General features: G+C 39.6%; 1 protein-coding gene and 1 pseudogene across 2 annotated transcripts in view; one reads left to right on the top strand and one right to left on the bottom strand.

Annotated features, from left to right (window-relative positions):
- Window positions 1-24,416, top strand: part of REXO1 (RNA exonuclease 1 homolog) — a 120,946-nt gene that overhangs the window by 37,709 nt on the left and 58,821 nt on the right. For both annotated transcript variants that reach the window (XR_011165082.1, XM_069071157.1), the window contains exon 2: window positions 12,576-14,419. Coding sequence is in view for 1 of the 2 variants with exons in the window: in XM_069071157.1 (XP_068927258.1) it covers window positions 12,576-14,419 (1,844 nt within the window). In the remaining variant the exon portion in view is untranslated. The remainder of the gene's footprint in view (window positions 1-12,575; window positions 14,420-24,416) is intronic.
- On the bottom strand, window positions 21,319-22,754 carry LOC138148556 (eukaryotic translation initiation factor 1 pseudogene; annotated as a pseudogene).

Here is a 24,416-nt window from a genome sequence, read left to right as displayed (position 1 = left end):
AAGAAGAACATCAAATTAAGAACCCATAATTCAGAGAATTTCAGTTGTTACATGTCATTTGCTATTTCTATCTTTATTTAAACCTATACCTGATATGGAAACTGCTATTGACAGTCTAAAGGAAAAATTTTTTTAGAGAATGTATGAGTTCCTGACTTGTAAAATGGGTCCTTCTGTCTTTTTATTTTTTTTAATTTTATTTATTATTCCTTCTGTCCCCAAATTATCAAACAGATACTTCAGATAGGAAAACAGTTTCACCCTCTTTACAACTATCAATGCAATTTTGCATGTAGAATCCTTAATTCAATTTTAAAAATGGATTATCTCAAATCCTGGCTCAGATACTTAGCACCACACCCAGAAATAACTGGCCGTGTAACCTTGAGCAAGTTACTTAACCCTGATTGCTTAAAAACAAAATAAAAATAAAAATGGATTATCCCATCAGAAATATTTGGAAGCCAATTAACGTACATTTATATATTCTAGTTCTTAGAGATCTGATCTTGTTGTTTTCTCAAAAGTTTAGTACTCCATTTAAATAGAAAACTTTGGCATCTTTGTTTTATTAAAAATTTTTGCATCTTTGTCTGAGGAGAATGTTATCCCCAAATCATAACTACTAGTGAGCGGGTAACAAACCCAAGAACTCATTTACTTAGTTGTTTTAGGATGTGAAATTACTTACCAATTTAGATCGAAAGCAGTAAGATCTTTCATACTTGCATCCTATTATTGTAGTGAAAAGGTGCTAGAGTATTACAGCAACAAGATTCATTATATTAAAAAAAAAATTACAAGTAAGATTTTTCTGAGCCATGATCATCTTAATGCCAAATAGTAAAACTTTTTCTCCAAAGGAGACGCCTGACTCAGCCTGGAGTGATGGTTACAGAGATTTGCTATGAAAGAAAGAAGTAGGGCATGGTTATAATAATATTAAGGTTGGCCTAACAGACTTAAGTCATAGAATTTATACTTGTATAAAATATCTTTAGTTCTGTTTGATGTTAGGTACAAGTTATAGTTATTATTTGGAATAGCCAATCATACAGCAAAGTTCTACTTTATTCACAGGCTAACAATAGCCTCTAATAATTTCATAGCATACATATCAAAAAGGAACTAAATTTTCCAGTGATAAAATTGTGTCATTCTTTTAGTAGCATCTCTTATATAATGGTTTCTCATAATTCACAATACAAAAAAATTAAGAAACACAAAAATAACAAACACAATATTATATATTTAAAATGTGAAATAAAACTTATTTCTAGTCAGATGACACCAGTTCAGTTGAATGCCTTGCCAAATTATCTTACATAGAGAATCATTCATTTTATCTCCCTTAATATTTTACAATCATCACATTTAAAATCCAATATAGACAGTATGGAATAATCATATTCAGTAAAAGAAATGATAATAGTAATAATATCAATAATTACCATTTACATAGTTCTTACTATATGGCATGCACTGTTAAGTATTTCATAATCATATTATTTTGATCCTTACAATAACCCTAGGGGATGGGTCATCATTCCCCTTACAGATCAGGGAACTGAGCTAAACAAAGGAAGGATAACTTGCTTAAGCTCACACAGCTAACAGATTTCTCAAACCAGAAACGGTTAAAAACTAAGGTTTTTAATCTTCTGACTAAGGTTTTTTCAGAGCCATGATCATCTTAATGCCAAATAGTAAATTTTTTTCTCCAAGGGAGATTCCTGGCTTAGGCTGAAGTTCAATCAAAAGACACACATAAGTGGTGTTCCTTTAGGGAAGTCACTTGCTAAATAGTCGAAGGACATGCAAACAGAACACTAAAACAAATAAGCAAAGTTTTAACCTCCCCAACAGTGTGGGGGCTTTATTGTGGCTGGGATGGATTTGAGACCAAGGAGGAACACAACCTCTACAGCATCATTTCACAAAGAAGTCTTGGTGAAAATACCAAAAGAGAGCTTTCAGAAATTTTCTCAGAGAACATCCACAGGGCTCAAGACCCCTCTCAACACTTGATTGGGTCACCAGTTGCAATAATTGGAAATTTAGGTAAACGGAGACAACAAAGTTCTGAGTACATTCAGTTTATTGGTAAGGCTAGCAACTTACCAATAAAAGGCATCTTCAGCTGCTCAGCAAGGCAAAAGACCTTGAGGTGGGGTTTGTGACTTCTTGTAGTTTAGGGAAAGTATATAAAAATAGAACAACATATAGATAGGATGTAGGATTGTCATCTGATTTCTGTTGGTGGAAGAGAAGAGATTTTCTTCCTTGTTGCTAGGGAAAGCTAATGGGTTGTGTCTACCTGTATCCTTGCAAGGATGGCTAGTAGTACAGAAATAACAGGTTTCCTTGACATAAAGATAGGACAGTGATTTACAGGAAAACTAAACTTCTGAACTTATGGACTTTTGAACTTAGAGACAAAGAAACAGAACTTAAACAGTTATACAGAATGTCAGTGGTTAGTACAGAATTGAATCAATTGCAAAATGGAATCAGTTTGATTATCTCCAAGGAGTTGGTTAATTGTCAGGGACACTGCTGAAATGATTCTTGCATTCTTGCATTGGGGGGGGGGGGGGAGGGAGGGGAGGGGCAGTGTTGGATTGTGTTAGTAATAATAAAAACTTTCATTTCTAAAATGCTTTAAAATTTATAAAAGTGCTTTCCTCATATCCTGTGAGGCAGGTAATGCAAGTTATTACATTAATTCCATTTTGCAGGTAAGGAAACTGAGATTAGGAAAGATAAACTAACTTGGCCAAGATTCCATAGATCTTATGTAGTGCCCAGCCCATCATGTTGGAAAGGACTTGAAAGTATTTATTTTACTACTTCCCTAAAATAGGAGTCCCTTTTAAAAACTCTCCAACATGTTTTTTTCCTCAGGTATCTTATGCTATTTTTGTGGCCTTCCTTGAAGACCTTCAGTGATAAGAAACCCAGTACTAACCATTGCATCCTATTCTACCAAATTCTACCTGGATTACAGACCCTCCAAAATCTGTCTCCATTCTACCTACCCAAACTTACTTCCCCTTGCTCCCTAACACATATCTTCCACTCTGGTCAGGCCAGAGTCTCAGATCTGGAAGACATTATCTGACAAGTAGTAATCCAACCTTTGTTTCAATCAGTCAGCACCCTTCCTTTAGAAGGGAATACATTCCAAGCAGGACAACTAAACAAAGCAAAGACAGGCAAGAGATGGAATATCATATATGAAGAACAGCAAGTGGTCCAGTTTGGTTGGACCCTTGTGTTTGAAGGAGAGCATTGTGTAGTAGGCCTGGCAAGGTAGGTTAGAGCCAGTTTATAAAGGACTTTAAATGTCAAACAGTATCTAAGTTTATATTTGGTTAGCAATAGGGAACTACTGAAGTTTACTGAGCTAGGGAGTGACATGGTCAGATCTATGCAATAGAAAGGGATCTCCCTTTGGCAGCAATGCAAATGGATGGGTCAGTGTGGGGAGAGACTTGAGTCAAAAAAAAATTAATATATTGTTGCAATAGCTATGGCAAAAGAGTATGAGGAACTGTACTGGTGTGGCTAGGTCAGTGGCCTGAGGAGATGGATTTGAGAGATGTAGAGGTGGAATCAATAAGATTCTGTGATTTCAAACCTAGATGACTAGAAGGATGATGGTGTCCTTACAGAAATAGGGAAGTTCAAAGGAGAAGTAAGTCTTAGGGAAAATGTAGGATCACAGAACTAGGACTGGAAGGGACTTGAGATTTAGGGAAGGTTAAGTGATATGTCACAAGACATCTTGGTTCCATAGGTAAAAGTTGAGTCTAAATCCTCTGATTGTAATTCTGTTATACCATAATAATGAATTCTGTTTTGGAAACTTTTTGAAATTCCTTTGGGCAGTTGGTGGTGTGAGGCTGTAGCTCTTGAGAGTGTCCAGGCTGGATGTAAGAGATCTGGGAATCATCTGTATATAGGTGGTAGTTGAACCCCTGGAACTTGAGGTTGCTGAGGTAGAGGTGACTTGGACATGTTTGCAGGCAACAGGGAAGGAGTCACATATGGAGAAATTGAAGATTGGAGGTGATGGTGATTGGGGACAACTTTCCAGAAAAGGCAGGAGGTCAGGATCAAGGGTCCATTTATTAGGGCTGAACTTGTTGGGTGAAAGGGCCACCATCGCTTTCTCAGAGACTGGAGTATAAGGAGGGAATGAAGGATGATGTCAAGGAGTTTTGAGGTATAGACTAGAGAACAAGGAGTTGAGGTCCTCTGTTGAGAAACTGGAGTCAGGGACTGATGTGAGGCTTGAGGAGAGAAGAGGTATTCAGAACAGCCACTGTAGGGAGTGAGAGAGAAATATCATTAAAAAGATTGCTTTGCTGCAGGAAGGCCACTGCTGATATTAGTTAACAGCATTCAAATGAAATAATAATAGCTAACATTTGCATAGCACTTTAAGATTTGCAAAGCACTTTGCAAATATTTAATCCTCACAGCAACCTTGGAAGGTAGTTTCTATTATTATCATCATTTTATAGAAGAAGAAACTGAGATAGATGGAGGTGAAGTTACTCGCCCAGGTTCACACAACTTGCAAGTTTCTGAGGCTGACTTTTGAACTCAGGTCTTACCAACTCCAGGTTCGGTGCTCTGTCTACTCTGGCCACTATATAAATACTAGTTATTTATAACATAAATATATATATTGAAATCTAGCCAGCACAACTGAGTGACTTCCTTCAGCACTGTAAAAATAATAAATGAGTAGGAGTAGTTAAAGGTCCTTGGTGTAAATAATCCTGGGTTGGAGTTTGGACTGGTAGGACAAGGGGTGAGGGATTGAAGAATTGAAGAGTCAGTAACCTTGGGGTCAGCATTGGGAAAGAGGGAAAAGTGAGAGGAAACCTTTCCTTCAGTGAGAGAAAACCCATTATTTTCTGAGCTAATCTATTACATTATTAGATAGCACTAATTGTCAGGAAATTTTCCCTTGTTTAAAACTTGCATTGGTTTTTTTTTTTTTCCTTCCCCAATTTCTTCCTCTTTTCCCTAGTTGTGCTATATGGGATCAGAAAGGACAAACTTAAACCTTATTCTATGGGACAGCCCTTCAAATACTTGAAGATAGTTAATATGCTCCCCTAAATCTTCTCCAAGCTAATCATCTTGAGTTCTTTCTCAAATCCTCTGTACCAGAGGATGGCAAACTCATGTTGTTTCTCTACCTCCTTTTTGTACATTGAGATGAGAATGGTTTTTATGTTTTAAAATAGTTTTATTGTATTTAAAAATGGAAAAAAAAACTTAGTTTACTGGCTGGACAAAAACAGATGATGAGCATTTGATCTTAGTTTGCCGACTAAGCCTATATGCTATACTGTAATGTGCACCATCCTAATTTAGGTGATCATTACCTCTTTCCTGGACTGTTTCAGTAGTCTCCTAATTATCTCTTTTCATCCAGTCTCTTCCCTCTCAAAATCATCCTACATACAGCTGCTGATTGATAAGCCTTTAAAAAAAAGTTTTACTGATATCTTTTATATAATTTATATTTCACAACATATTCTTCCCCTCCAGAGAGCTAACCCTTATTTAAAGTAGGAAGAAAAGAAAGAAATAAGTTCCACAAAACTAAATAACATCAGAAAAGTAACATTTGGTACACAAGTACATTCTTGTGGTCCCTCCCTTCAGCAAAGTAGGGATTCATTTCATTTCATATCTCTTTTGGGGGAATTTAATCATATTTGATTTTGAGTGTTTTGTTCTATTTATATGGTGGTCATCATATCAGTGTTGCTAAAAGCTTTCATTTCTAAAATGCTTTAAAATTTACAAAAGTGCTTTTATGGTTCTGTTTACTTAACTTTTCATCAGTTCATACATATAGCATCAGTTCTGTTTCTTTGTATTCATCAGGTTCACTGTTTCTTACAACATAGCAGTGTCGCCTTCAAGGGGCAGGTTGGTTTGTTTTTTTTAACTGTTCTTTAATTAATGAACATTTATTTCCAGTTCTTTGCTAACACAAAAAAATGCCACTATAAATATTTTGGTGAATGTGATGCCTTTTGTTGTTGACCTCTTTGGACTATATTTTAGCAGAGGAATCTTTGGGTCAGTGAGTCTGGATATTTTTCTTTCCATAAGTTCAAATTGCTTTCCAGAATGATTGTACTGATTCACAGCTTCACCAAAAACTATGGCTTAGTGTGCCCTCATTTTCACAACTTCTCTCATACTGACTAGTCTTATCTCTTGTCATCTTTGCCAAATGGCTAGGTGTAAGGTCAAACTTCAGGATTATTTTGATTTACATTTCTCTTATCAATGATTTGGAGCATTTTTTCTATGGATATTAAATTGTTCTTTTGAGAAATATATTTTTACATCCTTTGAAAATTTACCAATTGGGGAATGACTTTTGGTCCTTTTATATTTCTGTTAGTTATCTAAATATTTTAGATAACAGATCCATCCATATTAGTGAAATTCCATATAAAGATTTTTCCCCACTTGATAGCTTCCCTTCTTATCCTGATTGCATTAATTTTGCTCATGTAAAAAAGCCTTTCAGTTCCATATAATCAGATTATCAGTGTTATCTTTTGGAATTACATCTATCCCTTGTTTGCTTAAGAATTCATTCCCTACCTACAACTATGAAAGATGCATGGATTTGTTTCTTTCCTAATTTTTATGGTATAAGCTTTAATAGATCATGTATCCATTTTGAATTCATTGTGGAATGTGGTATAAGGTGTAGTTTTAAACCTAATTTCTTTCATATTGCTTTCTAGTTTTCCTTGCAATTCATAACTCTAAAAGTAAGTCGACTGTATCACTCTCCTGCTCAAAAAACTTTAGTGATTCCTTATTTCCTCTAGGGGTAAATATAAATTCTTCCACTTGTTATTAAAATGCCATTTGGTATTTAAAGCCTTTATGTTCCTAATACTTCTTGACCTCTCTGCAGTATTTAACACTTTTGATCAGCTTCTCTGGATAGTCTCTGTTCTCTAGGTTTTCATGATTCTGTTTTCTCCTGGTTCTCTTGATGATGATGATGATGATGATGATAACATACCCATAACTGAGGGTGTGCCTCAAAGGCTCCATCATGAGCTCTCTTCTTCCCTTTCTGTACACTTTCACTTCGTGATCTTGTTGCCTCCCGTGGAGTCAATTCTTATCTCAGTGTTGATGTTTCTTAAATCTATTTATTCTGTTCTAACTTCTAAACTGACCTCCAGTCTACAGTCTATTGGGCATCTTGGACTGGATGTCCTCTTGACCAGGGCTTAAACTTTTTCCACTCTGGACCCTTTCAGTGCTTCTCAAACTCAACATGTCCAAAACCGAATTCTTCTTTCCCTCCAAACCCTCCCCTCTTTGGAACTTCCCTATTCCTATTCAGGACACTACCATCCTTCCCGATAAGTAGACTTACAACCCACATGTCATCCTCAACTCCTCACTCTTTCCTATCCCCATATCTAATGTGTTCCCAAGGACTATCAATTTTGCCTTCAGAACATCTCTGGTACATACCCCCTTCTTTCCTCTTATCTTGCCAACACCTTGAGGTAGGCTCTCATCACCTTACACCTGAACTATTGCTTCAGCCTGCTGGTTGTTCTTCTTGGGGCAAATCTCCCTCTCTAGTCCAGTCTCCAAAGGGAACTTCCCAAAGTGCAGGTCTGACCATGTAACTGTCCTACTCATTAAACTCTGGTGGCTCCTAATCACTTCAGTATTAAATATAAAAATCCTTTCTTTGACATTCAAAGCCTTTTGTCACTTGCCCCACCTCTCACCTTTCCAATCTTTTAATAACTTATTCCCCTCTCCAACTCCAGCAACATACTCTGAGATCCAGTGACACTGACCTTACTGTTGCTTGTGCAAGGCATTCTGTTTCCCAACCCTGGTATTTTCTCTGGCTGTCCCCCATGTCGGGAATGCTCTTCCTCCTCATCTCTGCCTCCTGCCTTCAAGTCCCCGCTGAAATCACCTTCTCTAAGAAGCCTTTCTCAGTCCATCTTAATACTGCAAGTGCCTTCCCTTTTCTGAGTTTTTCCAATTTATCCTGATTTTTCTTGTTTGTACATTGTTGTTTGCATATTGTTTCCCCGTTAGACTTTGAACTCCTTGGAAGCAGGGACTCTTTCCTTTCTTTGTACATAGTAAGCACTAGTAAATGCTTGGCGACTTTCTGGGCTGATTACATACACATTGCTCTCGCTCATATATATATATCCTCTGTGCTCTAGTTAAATGAGCATACTTGCTATTTCCCATACTATCTATCTCTGTACCTTTGCACAGTGTGCACCCCATGTGTTGAATGATTCTCCTTTCCTACTTTGACTTCTTGGACCTTCCTAGCTCTGCCTTTCTCTCTCCATTCTCCCATGACCCCTCCTGGCACCACCTCCATCTCCACACACATACTTAACTTCAGGGAGTAGCACCCCTGTAGAGCGTAGGATTTAGAAAAGTGACTCTAGCCTCAAATTCCACCTGTGTCAGTTAGTATTAGATAAATCATTTAATGGCTCTGGTCTTCAGGCACCTTATCTTCCAATGAGACAGGGTTAGAATAGTTGATCTCTAATGCCTACTCTAATCTTACCAATATTCTAACCTATCAGGATTTCTTTGGATTTGGGTTTTGTCATCTTTGTACTAGCTGGCCCTCCTAGTTTTGTGTCATCTTCCAATTTAATAAGCATGCTATTTGTGTCTTTGATAAAGGTCATCAATAAAAAATGTCCAATAGCATAGAGCCTAGCAAGACCCATTAAAGACTTTTTCCAAGTTGACATTGAACTATTAATGATTATTCTTTGGATCTGGCTATTCAGATAATTTATGATGATAGTCAGATAGTTAGAGACCTATGATCTGCAGCCCATCATCTCTCCATCTCTTCCACAGTAAAAGTATATGGTACTTTATCAAGCTAAAATCTAGGCCAACTCTATCTAGAGGGTATTCCCCTGACCCAGTCCAAAAAGCAAATTAGGTTAGTCTGGCATAATTTGTTCTTGATGAATCTACATTGGCTGGCTCTTTGTGGTCACTGCTGCTTTTTCTAGATGTTTACAAACCGTCCCTTTAATAACAAGAGTTGAAATTTTGCCAGTAATTGAAGTCAAATTTAATGGCCTCTAGTTTGCATATTCCTTTTGCTTACTTTTTTGAGATTTGGGACAGTATTTGCCATTCTCCAGATTTAAGATCCTTCCCCAGTTCTTCATGATCTTGCAGAGATCCCTGACAGTGACTCAATAATCATATCTGCCAGTTCTTTTCACATCTTGCAATGTAGTTAATATGGACTTGGTATCTTGGACTCAGCAGCAACAGTCAGGTGCTCTCAGTGCCTTACTTTTCTCGTCTCCCTATTTAGCAGTTTTTGTTCTGTCCTTTCCGGCCCAATGTCCTTTTCCTTTGTGGAGAAAATGTAAAAAGCAAGAGGTGAACAGCTCTGCCTTTTCTTGTCATTGCCTCAGTCATCCTAAGCAGTAATCCTCTGGCTTCTTTGATCTTCTACTTTTTTCTCAGTTTAGCTGAAAATATGGAGAGACCTAGGCACAACCTGTGATCTAGAGAAATTAAAAAATACTTAATGTGAAATATAAGACATCCTGTTTTAATACCAGTAAAATTTAAGAGAGACAGCCTGGTATAATGGATAAAGAGTTGGCCTTGTAGTCAGGTTCAAAACTGCCTTTGATACACTCTGGCTTTGTCACCCTGGACAAATCACTTAACATTTCTGTTGCCAAGAAAATACTGAAGTACATTGGTAGGGAAAGTTCCTCACCAGACTCCCTACACAGATGAAATCACAGCTCCAGTCAAAACAACACCAAAAAATTTCAAAATGGGGGCTGCTAAGTCGCCCAGTGAATAGAGCATCGGCCCTGGAGTCAGGAGGACCTGAGTTCAAATTTGGCCTCAGACACTCAACACTTACTAGCCATGTGACCTTGGGCAACTCACTTAACCCCAGTTGCCCCTCTTAAAAGCAAAAAAAAAAATTCAAAATTTCAGCCCCTTTAGTAGTTATAGCTTGGTTGTCCTTGCTCAACAGACACACATTTTTTGTTGTTGTTGTTTTGTTTTTTGGAGAAGGGAAGGCAGGGCAGTTGGAATTAAGTGACTTGCCCTAGGTCACACAGCTAGAGCTAGTTGAGCGGATTTGAGCTCAGGTCCTCCTGACTCCAGGGCTGGTGCTCTATTCACTGCACCACCTAGCTGCCCCAACACATTTTTTTAATGGTCCTGTATGCAAAACCTTTCTGGATTCTTAGGACTGATTAGTGCTTATACTTATGTGGCATAGCCTTTGAAAACCCAAGGTTCCCTCTCTGCCACAGTAAGAAACTGAGGTGGGCTTTAGTGGAGGGTTACATGAAACATCTCCTGTGTCCAGAAAATGTCCTGGGCTTCCTTGATTTGCTTTATCTTGAATGAGACCAAAAGAGGATTCAAACACAGACCAAAAACCACTGGATGGAAATTACCTTTTGAAGTTGTTGCCCCTTTACTCTTCTGCTCTTTCTTTTCTCTTTTCCACTGTGAACTCAGCTTCATAGAAGAACAAGTATCCTTTTTTCTTTTTCCCCTCTAGAGTGCTTATAATACAGATTCTAGAATTGAAACACAAGTCTTGACCAAGAGGCTCCCAGCCCAGGTCATCTGTCCTCATGCCGTCTTCTTGTGCTGATTGATGATAACAAACTTCTTTGTGTTCCAAGCAGTTAAGTGCAATGAAGAGGGCAGGGAAGATGCACCCAGTTCCCTGCCCTGAGTAAGCTTTGATTATCAGACAGCATCAGATAAGGCAGTGTTCCACTGAAGTGAAGATTTTAGATAGCCGAAGTTGACCTGTTCTAAGGGCTGATCTGTCTGCTTCAGTGCTTTCTTGTATAGAAGACATAAATGTGATGTAGCTTTGGCAGCTTTGTAGAGTCATAGAAAGAGCACTGGGTTTGAGTCAGAGGACCTGGGTGCATATCCCAATTCTGCCATCTCTCTTGGCCTCATCTCCAAAATGGTGTAGTTACACTAGATGGACTTGAGGGCCTTTCTAGGTCAGAATCTGTGAGTCTTCTGTTTAGGAATGTTGAGTTATTCCTTTGACATGCTGTTAATGTTTGCGTTTTAATACCATATGGTTAATAGCACCTGAAGATATGTTTGGGGGCTATTTACCCCTGCATTCAAGGACACTAAACTGTTAAATTGTTTGAATTCAGGAGTTCTACTTGTTGCCATCTGTCAGTTCTCTTTGTTAGTGTATCAGCCTCTAGTACTATATCATAGGTTTTCTGTGGACTGGGAGAGCATATAGCCAAGCATGTTTGAATTGTGTAGAAAATGAGTCACTAGGCCCTGAGTGAGGGTACATCTATTAACAAGCCTTGTGGGTTTTATAAAATCCATTTTTGCTCCTTAAAGGCCTTTATTGGTTCTTTCTTGGTCTTTGAACTTTCTAATAAGAAGTTTCTGGGAAATCCACTACTGGATACAGGAGATGTTATTCTTTTGAACAGATTTGGTAACATCTGAATGTCCTTTGCTTTATTGAACTAGTCTGTTAGATTGGAATATTTAAAGAAGTGTACATTTTAGTTTATTGGTAATATTTTATTCTCAACTTGGTTCCCATCAATAAAACCATTCAAATACATAAGGTAAAAAAAATACTGTAAAGAAATCATAAACTGCAAATTATTTACAATTTCTTAAATGTGTATGTTAACCTGAACAAAAGAGTAGCAAAACCCTCCTGTTTATTTTTCTGATTTTTTTCTCATATTTCTTGTATTTTTTATTTTGAAATTATTCTAATTTTAGTCATAGCATATATGTTCTTTATTTTTCTTTCTTCTTTCATTTCATGTATGTCTATTCCATATTTGTATTCATGTTTGCCATCTCTTATGGTGCATTATCACATTATATTGATATGTTACAATTTAATCTCTAGCTATTGCAAATAAAGCTGCTATGTCAAACCTTTGTACATTTAGGTCTTTTATTCCTTAACAGTTAAAAAAGATTATTTTAAATTATTCTCTCTCCTCACTGCCTTCCCTCCCCCATTAAAAAAAAACCACACCCAAAATAAAACTTGTAACAAGCTTGACACAATACAGCAAAATGAATTCTGATATTGCCAAGTCCAAAAATTCACGTATCATTCTGAACTTTAAGTCCATTACCTCTCTGGCAGGAGTTGGGTGGCATCCTTCATCTTCAGTCCTGTGGATTGGTAGTTGATCATTGCATTAGTCAAAATTCTAAAGTCTTTCAAATTTGTTCTTTTCTGTAGTGTTGTTGTCACTATGCAAATTGTTCTAATTCTGTTCACTTCATTTTGTATCAGTTCATAGAGTTCTTCTAAGTTTCTCTTAAAACTATCCATGCTGTCATTTCTTAAGGTTTTCTTCCTCTTACTAGTTCTCATAATTTTAGTAGTTATAGCAATGGAATCAAAAGTGTACATTTTTATAGTCTCTAAAGACATGGGTATTTATTGTTTCCCCCTCCCCCTTTCATTTCAGAGCTTGGCTATGACCCGTATAACCCTGACCTTCCGAAGCCTTCAGATGGGACTGAACATGGCTCCCTGGGGGATGTCCCAGAACCTAGCTCTGGCATCTTGGAGCTGGAGTTAGTCAACCAGGCCATTGAGGCTGTCCGAAACGAAGTGGAACGAGAGGAAAAGAAATACAAGGAGCTGCTAGAGACCACCAAGGAGTATGGTGCCACAGAGACCTCACTTGTTTCACAAAGCCCCACGGGCGCTGGGGTGCCCAACCCAGACTCCTGCGCCACATCCTTAGAGTATAATCCAGGTAGCTACAGTCTATTAAGTAACGACACAGACTACAACCCTACCCCCTTGGCTGCTGCCAATAAATGTAACAAGTATACTTTGGATTCTTTGGAGAAATCCAAGGCTAAAGGTAACTCTCTGGAATATGTTCCAAAGTCTGTGATCCAACCCAAAAAATATAGCCGTGCTGTTCCCAACAGCAAATATGTGATTGACAATTCTAAGCCATCCACAGATTTGGAATATGACCCTCTTTCAAATTACTCAGCCAGGCTTTTAAATAAAGGCAGTCCAAAGGACCAGAAAGGGGTCAAAAGGAGAAGGGACTCAAACCAAGATGAGTCCTATACTCCTTCACTCAAGAAACATTGTGATGTTTTTAGCAATTATGAAACAGATGCCAGATTTTCTGACTCAGAAGATGAAGACCCCAGCTCAGAGAACCAGCCAAGTCCTGCCAGCCCCACAAAAGCCAGAACCAGTTCAGAGAGTCAGTCCAGCAGTGCGTCCTCCCCTGCAAAGGGAAAGCCTCTGGAACCTGAGGAAAGTAGTTCGAGGGAGACAAAAGAGATCGCTGTGCAATATGACATGGGGGATATCCAGCGGCGGCAGAGTCCCGTTGGAAGACCCCCACCAGAGAAAAGTGGAAAAGGAAGCAAACACTCTTCAGAAGGGAGAGAGAAAGTGGCAGGAGGGGACCTAAAGTGTAAAGGCAGCCAGAAGGATCACAGAGTCCAGAAGAAAAAATCACATGACCAAAAGAGCTCAGGCCATCAGGAGATGGAGAGTCAGAAAGAAAAAACCAAATCGTCTGAGAAGGACAAAGGGAAGAATAAGGACAAAGCCAAAGGGAAATTAGGGGAGAAAAATCATAGAGAGAAGAAACTCACTAAGGTCAAAAATGATGGACACATAAGTAAGATGGAGAAATCCAAGTTAGAAAAGCAAGAGGTGGCCAGGAAAGAGAAGTTATCATCTGCCATGTTAGTGGCCAGCTCAGGGAAAAGGAAGAATGATGGACTTAGTAAGAAACCTAGCACAGGGAAGCTGGGGAACCATAAGAGGGAGTCCAAGCTGAAGCCAGCAGATCCTCCTAATGGGAAAAACATGCCCAGTAGCAATAAGCTAAAAGACAAGAAAGGAAGCAAAACCTCCTCAGGTAGACTGAAAGACAAAAAGTCCCTTTCTCTAGATGAAGGCAGTTCCCAGGGGTCCCCAAAGCCTAAGAAGAGGACATTGAGCCATATTGACCTCTTTGGAGATGAGAGTGGGGATGAAGGAGAAGGGACATCCCCAGTTCTTCCTGCAACCCTTCCAAGTCTAAGCTCAGACTCAGATTCAGATGATGGAAGCTGTAGCCTCCCGAATGAGAGCAAGGGACCAAAGCGTCTCCGGGGTGCCCAGATTGCTACCTCTTCTTCCTCATCTTCTGAGGCCTCCGATGACATTGACTATTCTGTCCTGGAAAAGGAATTAGATTATGATTCAGACCCCATGGAAGAATGTCTTCGGATTTTTAATGAGTCTACAGATGTGAAGACTGAAGACAAAGGGAGGCTCAACAAACAGGTAGTAATCATTTTGCTTTTAGCTCTAGGAACTGCATTTTTTGATTTGTTTCCTTGGCAGATAGTTTATGGAAGCAAATGTTTGAAATCGGCAGGCAGACTGGCCAAAGGCATCAGTCATTGCTTTGTTCTGTGAGGTCATAGAAAATATCCTTGTTTTTCAACTGGGAAAACTGAGGCCCAGAGAGGGGAAAGGACTGGCCAGAGACCACACAAGGAGTCAGTGCCATCTAGGATTATTGATTCATGGCTCCTAATTGCCATTCCACTGCTCTTTCTACTATGACTAACCAAGAAGTCTGATGGGAGGAGTTTGGGGTTTTTTTTTTGGTGGAGAGTGTCCTGCCCCCTGGCCTAGCTATCCTTTTGGTCATTATCCTCAACTCCATACTCACTGTCAGTTCCTCCCACTGGAGCCTGGTGGAAGGGAGCATGCCCTATGTATTATCCATTCATTTACATGGTATATAGTGGAAAGAACCCTGGACCTTGGCATCAGGAGACTGTTATCAGTCTGGCTTCAACATTTGCTGTACAAACCACTTATCTTTTTTGAGCCTCTGGTTCTTCTATAAAATACGATAACAAGGGGCACAGTGAGTAGAGCACTGGCCCTGAAGTCAGAAGGACCTGAGTTTAAATCTAGTCTCAGAAACTTGACATGTAACTTGATGTGTGACCTTGGACAAGTCACTTAACCCATAGCTTTGCTTTCCCCCCTCCAAAAAAAAGAAAATAGGATAACAATCTTTTTACTACTGATGTCACAGGGAAGGAGAAAGTGCTTTTATCAACCTTTAAAGTATTTTAGAAATTTAAAATGCTGTTACAATATTATTATAAGAAGCATTTACTTTCCTCCAAGGTGAAAAGTGAAAAGTGCTGTGCTGGGGTATTTAGGAAGAGACTACGGAGGTTAAAAAGACATAGTCCCTACCCTTGGAATATAATTCTGTTTGGGGAAATAACATGGAGACAGGTATGCAGTTAAGTAGAAGAGCAGAATAGATCCAGGCTTGTGGAGTGTAGGAACAAGTGAGATCAGTGACCTCTCCGAAGGTCAGGTAATGCTGCTGGGAGGAGGTAAGAGGCTTGAGCTTGGCCCCTGAAGGGTGATGAGGATTGAGGGAGAGAAGAGGGTAAAGGTATTCAAGTTGGGGAAAACAGAGGGGAGGGGAGAGACCATCTACAGGACCAGAGGCTTAGACGAGGGGATCAAGCATTTACTCAATAAGCATATATTAAATTACTGCACTGAACTAGGCTGGCCAGCATGGGGTATGCAAAAAAGTTTACGACATGGTCCTTTCCCTCATGGAGTGAACTGGGGAGAAGGAAGACATACATAAATTTTAAAAGGATCACTAATTTTAGGCAGCTTCTGGAGAGATTCAAAAATGTCAGATGTTCTTTAAGTATTCTAATCCTTAAACCTTCAGAAGTCATAGCAGCAAATGGGAGAAATTAGTCTCAATTAATTTCAACAAACTTTTAGCAGCCTGGTAGAGTAGAATTCTGACTCACTTACTTAGTCATGTGTATTCATGGTCAAATCATTTCAACCTTTCTGTGACTTATTTCCTTATTTAACAAAATAAGGATACATATATCTTCCTGAACTACCTTGCTGGATAATTGTGAGAAAAGGGCTTTGTAAAACTTAAACCTATGTGATACAGATCTGTTCTATATGTGTCCATAAACCTTAAATATGTATAAATATAAATGTTACTTTATTAGGCACTCTAGTAGACCACAGGGGCCAGGAGCAGAGTAATGCAACTTAAAAGTAAATGAAACCAAGCTGAGGGCTAGGGGCTCCCTTCTCTGGTGCCAAATTATCCTTATGGGACACACATAATTCCCACTGATTCAAGCCCAGTCTCTGAGCCAGCCTTTCATTGGCTGAGAGGATGTGCCGGAACCAATGATTGCTGTCTCTAGGGTCTGATGTTCTTAGGGCTGGGGGCAGGGAAGGGATGGAGGGGAGTAATTGTGGAACTAGGGAGCTGCAGCTTCTAAAATGGGAGGAGGAAGAAAAAATATCTCCCCAAGGTCACCCCCTAGGGCCAGGAAGCATCCACACATACTCACAGGAAAATGCCCCCCCCCCCCCAGTAGATGTGCAGATGCCTGGGCTCTATAACCCAGATCTTCACTCTTATAGCAAATAGCTCCTCCCTGAAGAAGATACATGGTATAATGGAAAGAACTTTGGGTTTAGAATCCTAGAGTTGGATGAAACTGCTCAGGTTGTTGATCTCAGGCCCTCCTTCTTGTAGAGGAGACCCAGGACCAGGGTCATTCATAGCAGGGTGAGGATCTGATCTCAGCCCTCTGACTCCACATACATCCAGCACTCTGCACTGCACCATGTCAGAAGACCTGGGTTAATAGACTGTTGTGTTGTTTAAACTTGGCATGATCTTAGGAAAATCTTTCCATCTTTGTGGCCTTGTAAAATGAAAGAGTTGGAGTATCTAATCTCTAAGACTCCTTATGTATGGGGCTTCAGCATTTGTAGAGTACTGTTTAAGAATACCTCAGGAGGGGTGGCTAGGTGGTGCAGTGAATAGAGCACTGGTCCTGGAGTCCGGAGGACCAGAGTTCAAATGTGGCCTCAGACAGTTAACACAAAAACCAGCCGTGTGACCTTGGGCAAGTCACTTAACCCCAACTGCCCTCCAAAAAGCAAAAAAAAAAAAAAAAAGAATACTGCAGGAAAGGGGCAGCTAGGTGGCACAGTGAATAGAGCACTGACCCTTGAGTCAGGAGGACCTGATTTCAAATCCAGCCTAAGACACTTAACACTTACTAGCCATGTGACCTTGAGCAAGTCACTTAACCCCAATTGCCCTCCAAAAAAGCAAAAAAAAAAAGAATACCCAGGAAGGTAGGTGATACAGGAGCTATTGACCCCATTTGATAAGGAAATTGAGGCTCTGAGAGAGAATATGATTTACACAGGATACACTAGCAGCTCAAAGGACCAGGAGAGGCCTCACTCTGGAAGCTGACTCTTAAAGCAAATCGGGGATTAGAAAAGTGGAGGTGGGGAGGGAGGGGGAGTACATTACAGTAATGGAACACAGCAAATGCAAGGGCATGGGGACTAGAGATTGAGTGCCATATGTGAGAGCATGTAGACCAAAATGACTGGACCATAGAATTTGTGGGGGGAAGTAATATGTAAGAAGATTGGAAAGGGAAGAAAAGGATGAGGTTGTGAAGAGCCTTACATGCCAAATAGAAATTTATAATTGATTCTGGAGGTAAGAGGGATATTGGAGTTTATTTTTTAAATATTTATTCAATATTTCAATTTTTTCTCCAATTATATATAAAAACAATTTTTAACATTCATTTTAAAAAATTTTGAATTCCAAATTCTCTCCCTCCCCTTTCACTGAGAAAGCAAGCAATTTTATCTAAGTTATAAATGTGCAGTCATACAAAACATTTTCATATTTATCATGTTGTGAAAGAAAGCACAGGACACCCCCCCCCCCCAAAAAAAAATCAAACAAACAACAAAACAAAAAACCAAGAAAAATATAGTAGAAAAAGATGCTTTGATTTGCATTCAGACTTCATCAGTTCTTTCTTTGGAGTGGATAGCATTTTTCATAAGTCCTTCAAAATTGTCTTGGATCATTGTATTGCTGAGAAGAGCTAAGTCATTCACAGCTGATCATGTTACAATATTGCTGTTACTTGCTGTATACAGTGTTCTGCTGGTTCTGTTCATTTCACTTTTCATCAGTTCACATAAGTCTCCAGGTCTTTCTGAGCTGCTTGTGATTTCTTATAGTACAATAGGATTCCATCACAATCATATACCACAACTTGTTCAGCTGTTTCCTAATTGATGAGCATCCCCTCAATCTCCCATTCTTTGCACCACTGAAAGAGCTGCTATAAGTATTTGTATACATATAAGTCCTTTACCTTTTTTTTTTTTTACAAAACTCTTTGGGATACTGACCTAGTAGTGGTGTTGCTGGGTCAAAAGGAATACATAGGTTTTGTAGCCCTTTGGACATAGTTCAAGTGGCTGTCCAGAATGGTTGTATCAGTTCACAGCTCCACAGTGACTATTGCGTTAGTGTCTTAAGTTTTCCCACATCCCCTTCCAACATTTGTCATTTTCCTTTTCTGTCATATTAGCCAATGATATTGGAGTTTATTAGTGGGGTGGGGGTGGGGGTGGTTAAGTGGACATACCTTTGCTTGCACTGAAGTGGGAAGAGACCTAAAGCAGGGGAGCCAGTCGGGAGGTTATATGATTCAGTGGCTGGTTCAGGTGAGAGGTGAGTTGTGCCTGTGTAAGTGGAGGGGAGGGGAGGGAGAGATTTGTTGTCGTAATAGAAACAAGATTTGGTAACTTATTGGATATGTGGAGTGAGAGAGGGTGAGGAGTAGAAGAAGATCCTGAAATTGCAGACCTGGTGACTGGAAGCACGGTGGTACCCTTAACACTAATGGGGAGTTTGAGGGAGGAGGGAATCTGCGGGGAAGAGAGTTCTGTTTTAGACATAACTGAGTTTGAGGTGCATATCACACATCTGCTTTGAAGATGCCTAATATGTAATTTGTGATGTGAGACTGGAGCTCAGGAGAGAGCTGAGGACTGGGTATTTACATCTGGGAATCATTTGCACAGAAGAGGGAGGAGATAGAAATCATAATTACATAGAAATTATAATTAAACCCATAATGGGAAGGGGAAAGAAACAAGCATTTATCAAGTGCCTACTGTGTGCCAGACACTGTGCTAAGCACTTTACAGATATTATCTCATTTCATCCTCACAGTGACCCTGGGAGGTAGGTCCTATTATTGCCTCATTTTACAGTTGGGGAAACAGAGACAGGGGTTAAGTGGTTTAGTGACTTGCCTAGGGTCACACAGCTAGTAAGTGTCTGAGGCTAGATTTGAACTCTGGTCTTCCTGACACTAGGCTTGGCACTTTATCTGCTGTACCACAGCTCATGTATCAGTAGCCCTATTCTTCCAAAGAGTTTGAGGAGCTGGTCCCCATTTTTGGAATAAGAATACTGAGCTTCAGGGAAGAAAAGGTGTCTTTGCCTTAGTTTTGATACTTGTAAATGAAGGGCCTTGTGTGTCCACCTTGTCTTGTATCCCATGGTCTTGGACACGGAATCACAGAATGTTGGAGGGGAGAGATTATAGAAATCATCTAGTTCACTTATTTCATTTTACAGAGCGAGAAATAGAGGCCTTGAGAAGTGAAATGATATTCCCAGGGTCATTTGCCTGGTAAATATCAGAGCTAGTTTTGAAACCAAGCCTTTTGATGAGCAGGCTCTAGGTTTATTATTGTTTTTTAATTCCATGGGCACTGTGGTGTGGAAAGAGAAGCACACTTAGAATAAGGAAAGACTTAGGTTTGAATACTTGATACTTAAGAATTGTTACTGTGAGCAAGATTGCTTGGCTCTCTGGGCCTGCTTCTTCATTTATAAAATGTGAATAACACTTTCATTATCCATTTCACAAGGCAGTTGTGTAGGAAGTCATAGATGTAGATCTGACCAACCTCTGCCCTCCCCAGATCTCCTCAGGGAGCCCCCTGACTTTTTTATTTCATTATCAGTGTTGATCATTTTAACTTAATTCCTTCAGCTCAGTGAGAATAGTGCTGGTGGAGAAAGTCCCGCAACGCCAGGGACAGCCCCCACTGTAGGGTATTGTAGACCAGAGGCACACAGGCGTCCTTTGCTTTGTGTCACAGATGCTTACTGAACAACTGTGCCTATCATCTTTGTGTCTCTGGGGAATTCCATTGTAGGAGTGTTGGCCCTGAGAGGGAATGAGAGTTCCGATGAAGAAGTTAATGGTTTTTTTTTTTAAGGTTTAGTTGTTTTATTTTTTCCCCCAATTACATGTAAAGATAGTTTTCACCATTCACTTTTATAAGATTGTGATTTCTAAATTTTTCTCCCTCCCCACTCCCCAAGATGGCATGCAATCTGATGTACATTATGCATGTACAATCATATTAAATGTATTTCCACATTAGTCATGTTGTGAAAGAAGAATCAACCATGAGAAAAAAAAACAAAAAAAGAAAATAATATGCTTCGATTTACATTGACTCCATAATTCATACCATTTTCCATGTTTCTTTTCCAGTAGTTCATGAACTTTTAAAAAATTATATGCTTTTAAAAGAAAAAGAATCAGATTTGTTTTTTTTTTTCTGAAAACCAGTTTTATTTAAATACATTACATAACATTTAAACTAAAAAAAAAAAGAAACCAAAACCAAACCAGTCTGTTACTTCACATGGCATTGGGCAGCTGTTGCTAGTGCAAGCTCTGCAGTTACTACATTGATTGTTTTGATACATTAGTTCAAAATTTGTTCCCTTGTCAAAAGTTTAATTCATGTCAAGTTGGCCTCACAGTATGGTGTTTCCTCCACTTGTTCATCTCCCAGAGGTAGGGGGCACTATTACTACTAAAAAAAAAAAGTCTGGTCAGACAACATTGGACCTTGGTGTGATGTTAAGAAGGAAAATGTCCTGCCATTGCCCCAAAATGAAACTCCTTCCTGGTCAGGTGGTGCAAGTCACCAGGAGGAATCCCTGTCCTGCTACCAAAGGCTAACTCTTTTATCTTGGTGGTATCTATCCTGGGTGGTGGCGACCTTATTACTCTTCTGAGCATCACCAAAGGCAGCTCAGAGAGTAGTAATGTTCTCTTAAATGGACAGGGAACTCTGAAGAGGGAGCACCAAGGAGCCTCTGGACAGACAGACATGGTCTCAGATGCTACTAGGACTTTGGACTTGACTGAAACATTAGATTATTTGTGTTTCAGGCAGGGCACTGCCAGGCTTTTACACCTCTGTTTAAATGAGGGACTTCAAGACTAGACAGCATGGCTCTTTTCAGTTTATTACATGAATGAGTTACACTCGTCCAAGTTAAACAGCGGACCCCAAATGGTTACATTATACAAGCTGTGAGGTTTTTAAACTTGTGACAAGGGACAGAAAGGAATTTTTTCTACTCATTGCAAGGAAATCCTCACTTAAGCTTCAGTGAGCCACAAGCACTTAAAACCCATGAACCTTCAGCCGGTCGTCCTTGGCCAGTCCAATCTCAGCGAGGTGCTGGCATATGTTGTTGCACTGGTCACCCTGTAGCTGAATTACTTCTCCATATTCTGGATGCTCAATTACAGGCAAATTTCTTCTTGAATGCCTTCACTAGTTTCTTTTTATCGTAATCATCAGCGATCCCTTGGACAGTAGTGAGGGTCTTCCTGCCGTTTCTCTGTTGAATTCTTATATGGATATAATCCTCAGTCCCAGCAGGAAGCAGGTAATCACCCTTACTTGCATCAGCAAAGGGGTCGAAAGAGTGGAGGTTCTGGATAGCGGACATACGATAGGATTCCTTTTCCTCGGTGGAACCTGCGGAAGGCGGTGGCGGGAGAAGGGGGGGGGCGGAGTGTCGGGAAGCGAGGGCTCAGTGACTGGGGCTTTTGTTTGTTTTTTGCCAACAGAAGTCCTAATATTACATCCTTCTCATTTTTAGTTTATTCACATTAGGAAATTTAGGCAGCTATGTCATTCACAATCAAATAAAACAAGAGGCAGGATATTGCCAAAGTCCTCTAAGGATACTTGAAGAGTTGGGAACTAGACTAGAATTAGTCCTAGTTTGGACATGCTATATATTTTTCCCCCACATTGACAAAATCTGATATTATGTGTAATGTTCCATGCCTGTGGATCCCTCCCCTCTACTTCCACCTCTGCAGTTGTGGGAGGTGGCTTCTTTGAGGTTCCTTTCTGCTCTGACATTCTGTGTGCTTGCTTTTCTTCTCTGTGCCACATTTTTCCAGTTTCCTGACACATTTAAATTCTAAAGACCTTCCTAGCTCTGACATCCTGGCTCCTGAGGACCCTCTCTTCCCTGACATTCTGTGGTAGCATAGTAGATAAGAATACTGGATTTGTTCACATATGGCTTAGACAGTCCCTAGCTGTGTGACATATTAGCCTCAATTTCTTTATAAAAATGAGGATTATAATACCGGTCTCACAGGATTGTTGTGTTATATAGAGACAGACCCTGGGCCTGTGATTTTATTGGTATAGAGAACTTAGGGATGAGGAAACTCTACCAGTGCAGGTCCTTACCTTCTCTGCAACTTACAGTTTTAGATATTTACTGTAGAGCACTGAGAGGCTATATGATTTGCCTGAGGTTCCATAGACAGTGTGAGAGACAGGATTTGAAATTATAGGGCTTCTTGGCTTCAACACCAACTCCTTATCCAGTATGAATGATACTCTACCTCTCTGCCTCCCTCTCCCTCTTTCTCTACCTCTCCCTCTTTCCCTACCTCTCCCTCCTTCCCTCCCTCCCCTTTCTCTCTCTTTTGTGTTAGCATTTATAATAGTATATATATTAGAAGTATAGGGGTGGCCAGGTGGCACCGGCTCCAGTGTCGGGATGACCTGGGGATCAAATCTGGGCTCTGATACTTAACACCACACCCAGAAATAACTGGCAGTGTATCCTTGAGCAAAAAAAGTATATATCTTTTTTTCCTCTTTCTTTTTTTTTGAGGGCAAATTGGGGTTAAGTGACTTGCCCAGGGTCACTCTGCTAGTTTTTTTGTGTGTGTTTTAAAAAGTGTCTGAGGCCAGTATTGAACTCAGGTCCTCCTGACTCCAGGGCTGGTGCTCTATTCACTGCGCCACCTAGCTGCCCAGAAGTATATATCTTAATAGCATATACAAATGCTGTTTGTTTATAGCTACATAGCTATAAATCCTCAGGTTTATAGCTATATAGAGATACAAACATTATATTATTGTTGTTGTTGTTTTAGTTGTTTTCAATCCTTTTCAATTTTTCATGACCCAGTTTAGGGTTTTCTTGGCAGAGATACTAGAGTAGTTTGCTATTTCTTTCCTCAATTCATTTTACAGATGAGAAAACTGAGATAAACAGGATTAAGTGACTTGCCCAGGATCACACAGCTAGTAAGTGTCTGAGACCAGATTTAAATTCAGAAAGATAAGTCTTTCTGACTCTAGGCTCAGCATTCTATCCATTGTACCACCTAGCTCCATATTATAGTATTACTATATTATATCTGAGATATATAATAGCATATCTATACTATATCATATCTGAGATACATATAACATATATAATATATATCAATATAATATCCAGCTGTCTGGATAGGACTAAAAAGCAGTATCCTTAGCCCTTAATTGTTTTTGCTAGCTGTTCCTCTGGCTAATTCCCCTGGAGAACTTTGGTGTGGTTAGCATCTTCTTTCTAGAGCCTTCCCACCTGTTTAGCTCTTTTCATATTTTAGCATCTTTTCTCTTGTACCTTGAAAGGTAGCTAACTTTCTCGTTTCCTTTGAAACTCGAGTTCTTTCCCTTCTACTCAACTTCTTGGTTGCTTAGTCCTATTTATTTTTGTCTATTCTGGTCAACTATTCAATCAAAAAAGGATTTGTTAAGTGCTAAGCCCTATATTCGGGACTCAGTATACTAAGAAAGGCAAAAGTGCTGTTCCTGACCTAAGGAGCTCACTTGCCAATGGGGAAAGACAATATGTAAATTATGATGTACATATAATGCTCTGTATTTCCCTTATTTGTAAATAATGAAGATGATCCACATCTGAGAAGGTGCTGTGCTCTCTGAGCAAAGCAGAATTGGAACAGCGAAGAGGAAATGAAAGGCAGGGTGCACAGATTTGGAGAATCCACCCCAAATGTTCACACAGACTGTTTGTGCCGGACCTTTGCTAGAGCATGCGGAGTTCCTAGGTTTCTGATCAGCTACAACCAGACACAGTGAGACTTGACTTTAGCATAGTGATGTCATTTTCCTTTTCTTGGAGAATGAAGGACAACAGCCAACCAAATAATGATGTCCGTATCCAAAGTCACTGGGATTACACCCCCTTCTCTCTCTCTCTGTATATGCACAC

Source organism: Petaurus breviceps, unplaced genomic scaffold (assembly GCF_028583685.1).
Source record: "Petaurus breviceps papuanus isolate PSGF00001 unplaced genomic scaffold, PetGlider_PUasm1.0 108, whole genome shotgun sequence".
NCBI lineage: Eukaryota > Metazoa > Chordata > Mammalia > Diprotodontia > Petauridae > Petaurus > Petaurus breviceps.
This window is presented reverse-complemented; position numbering and strand designations above follow the sequence as displayed.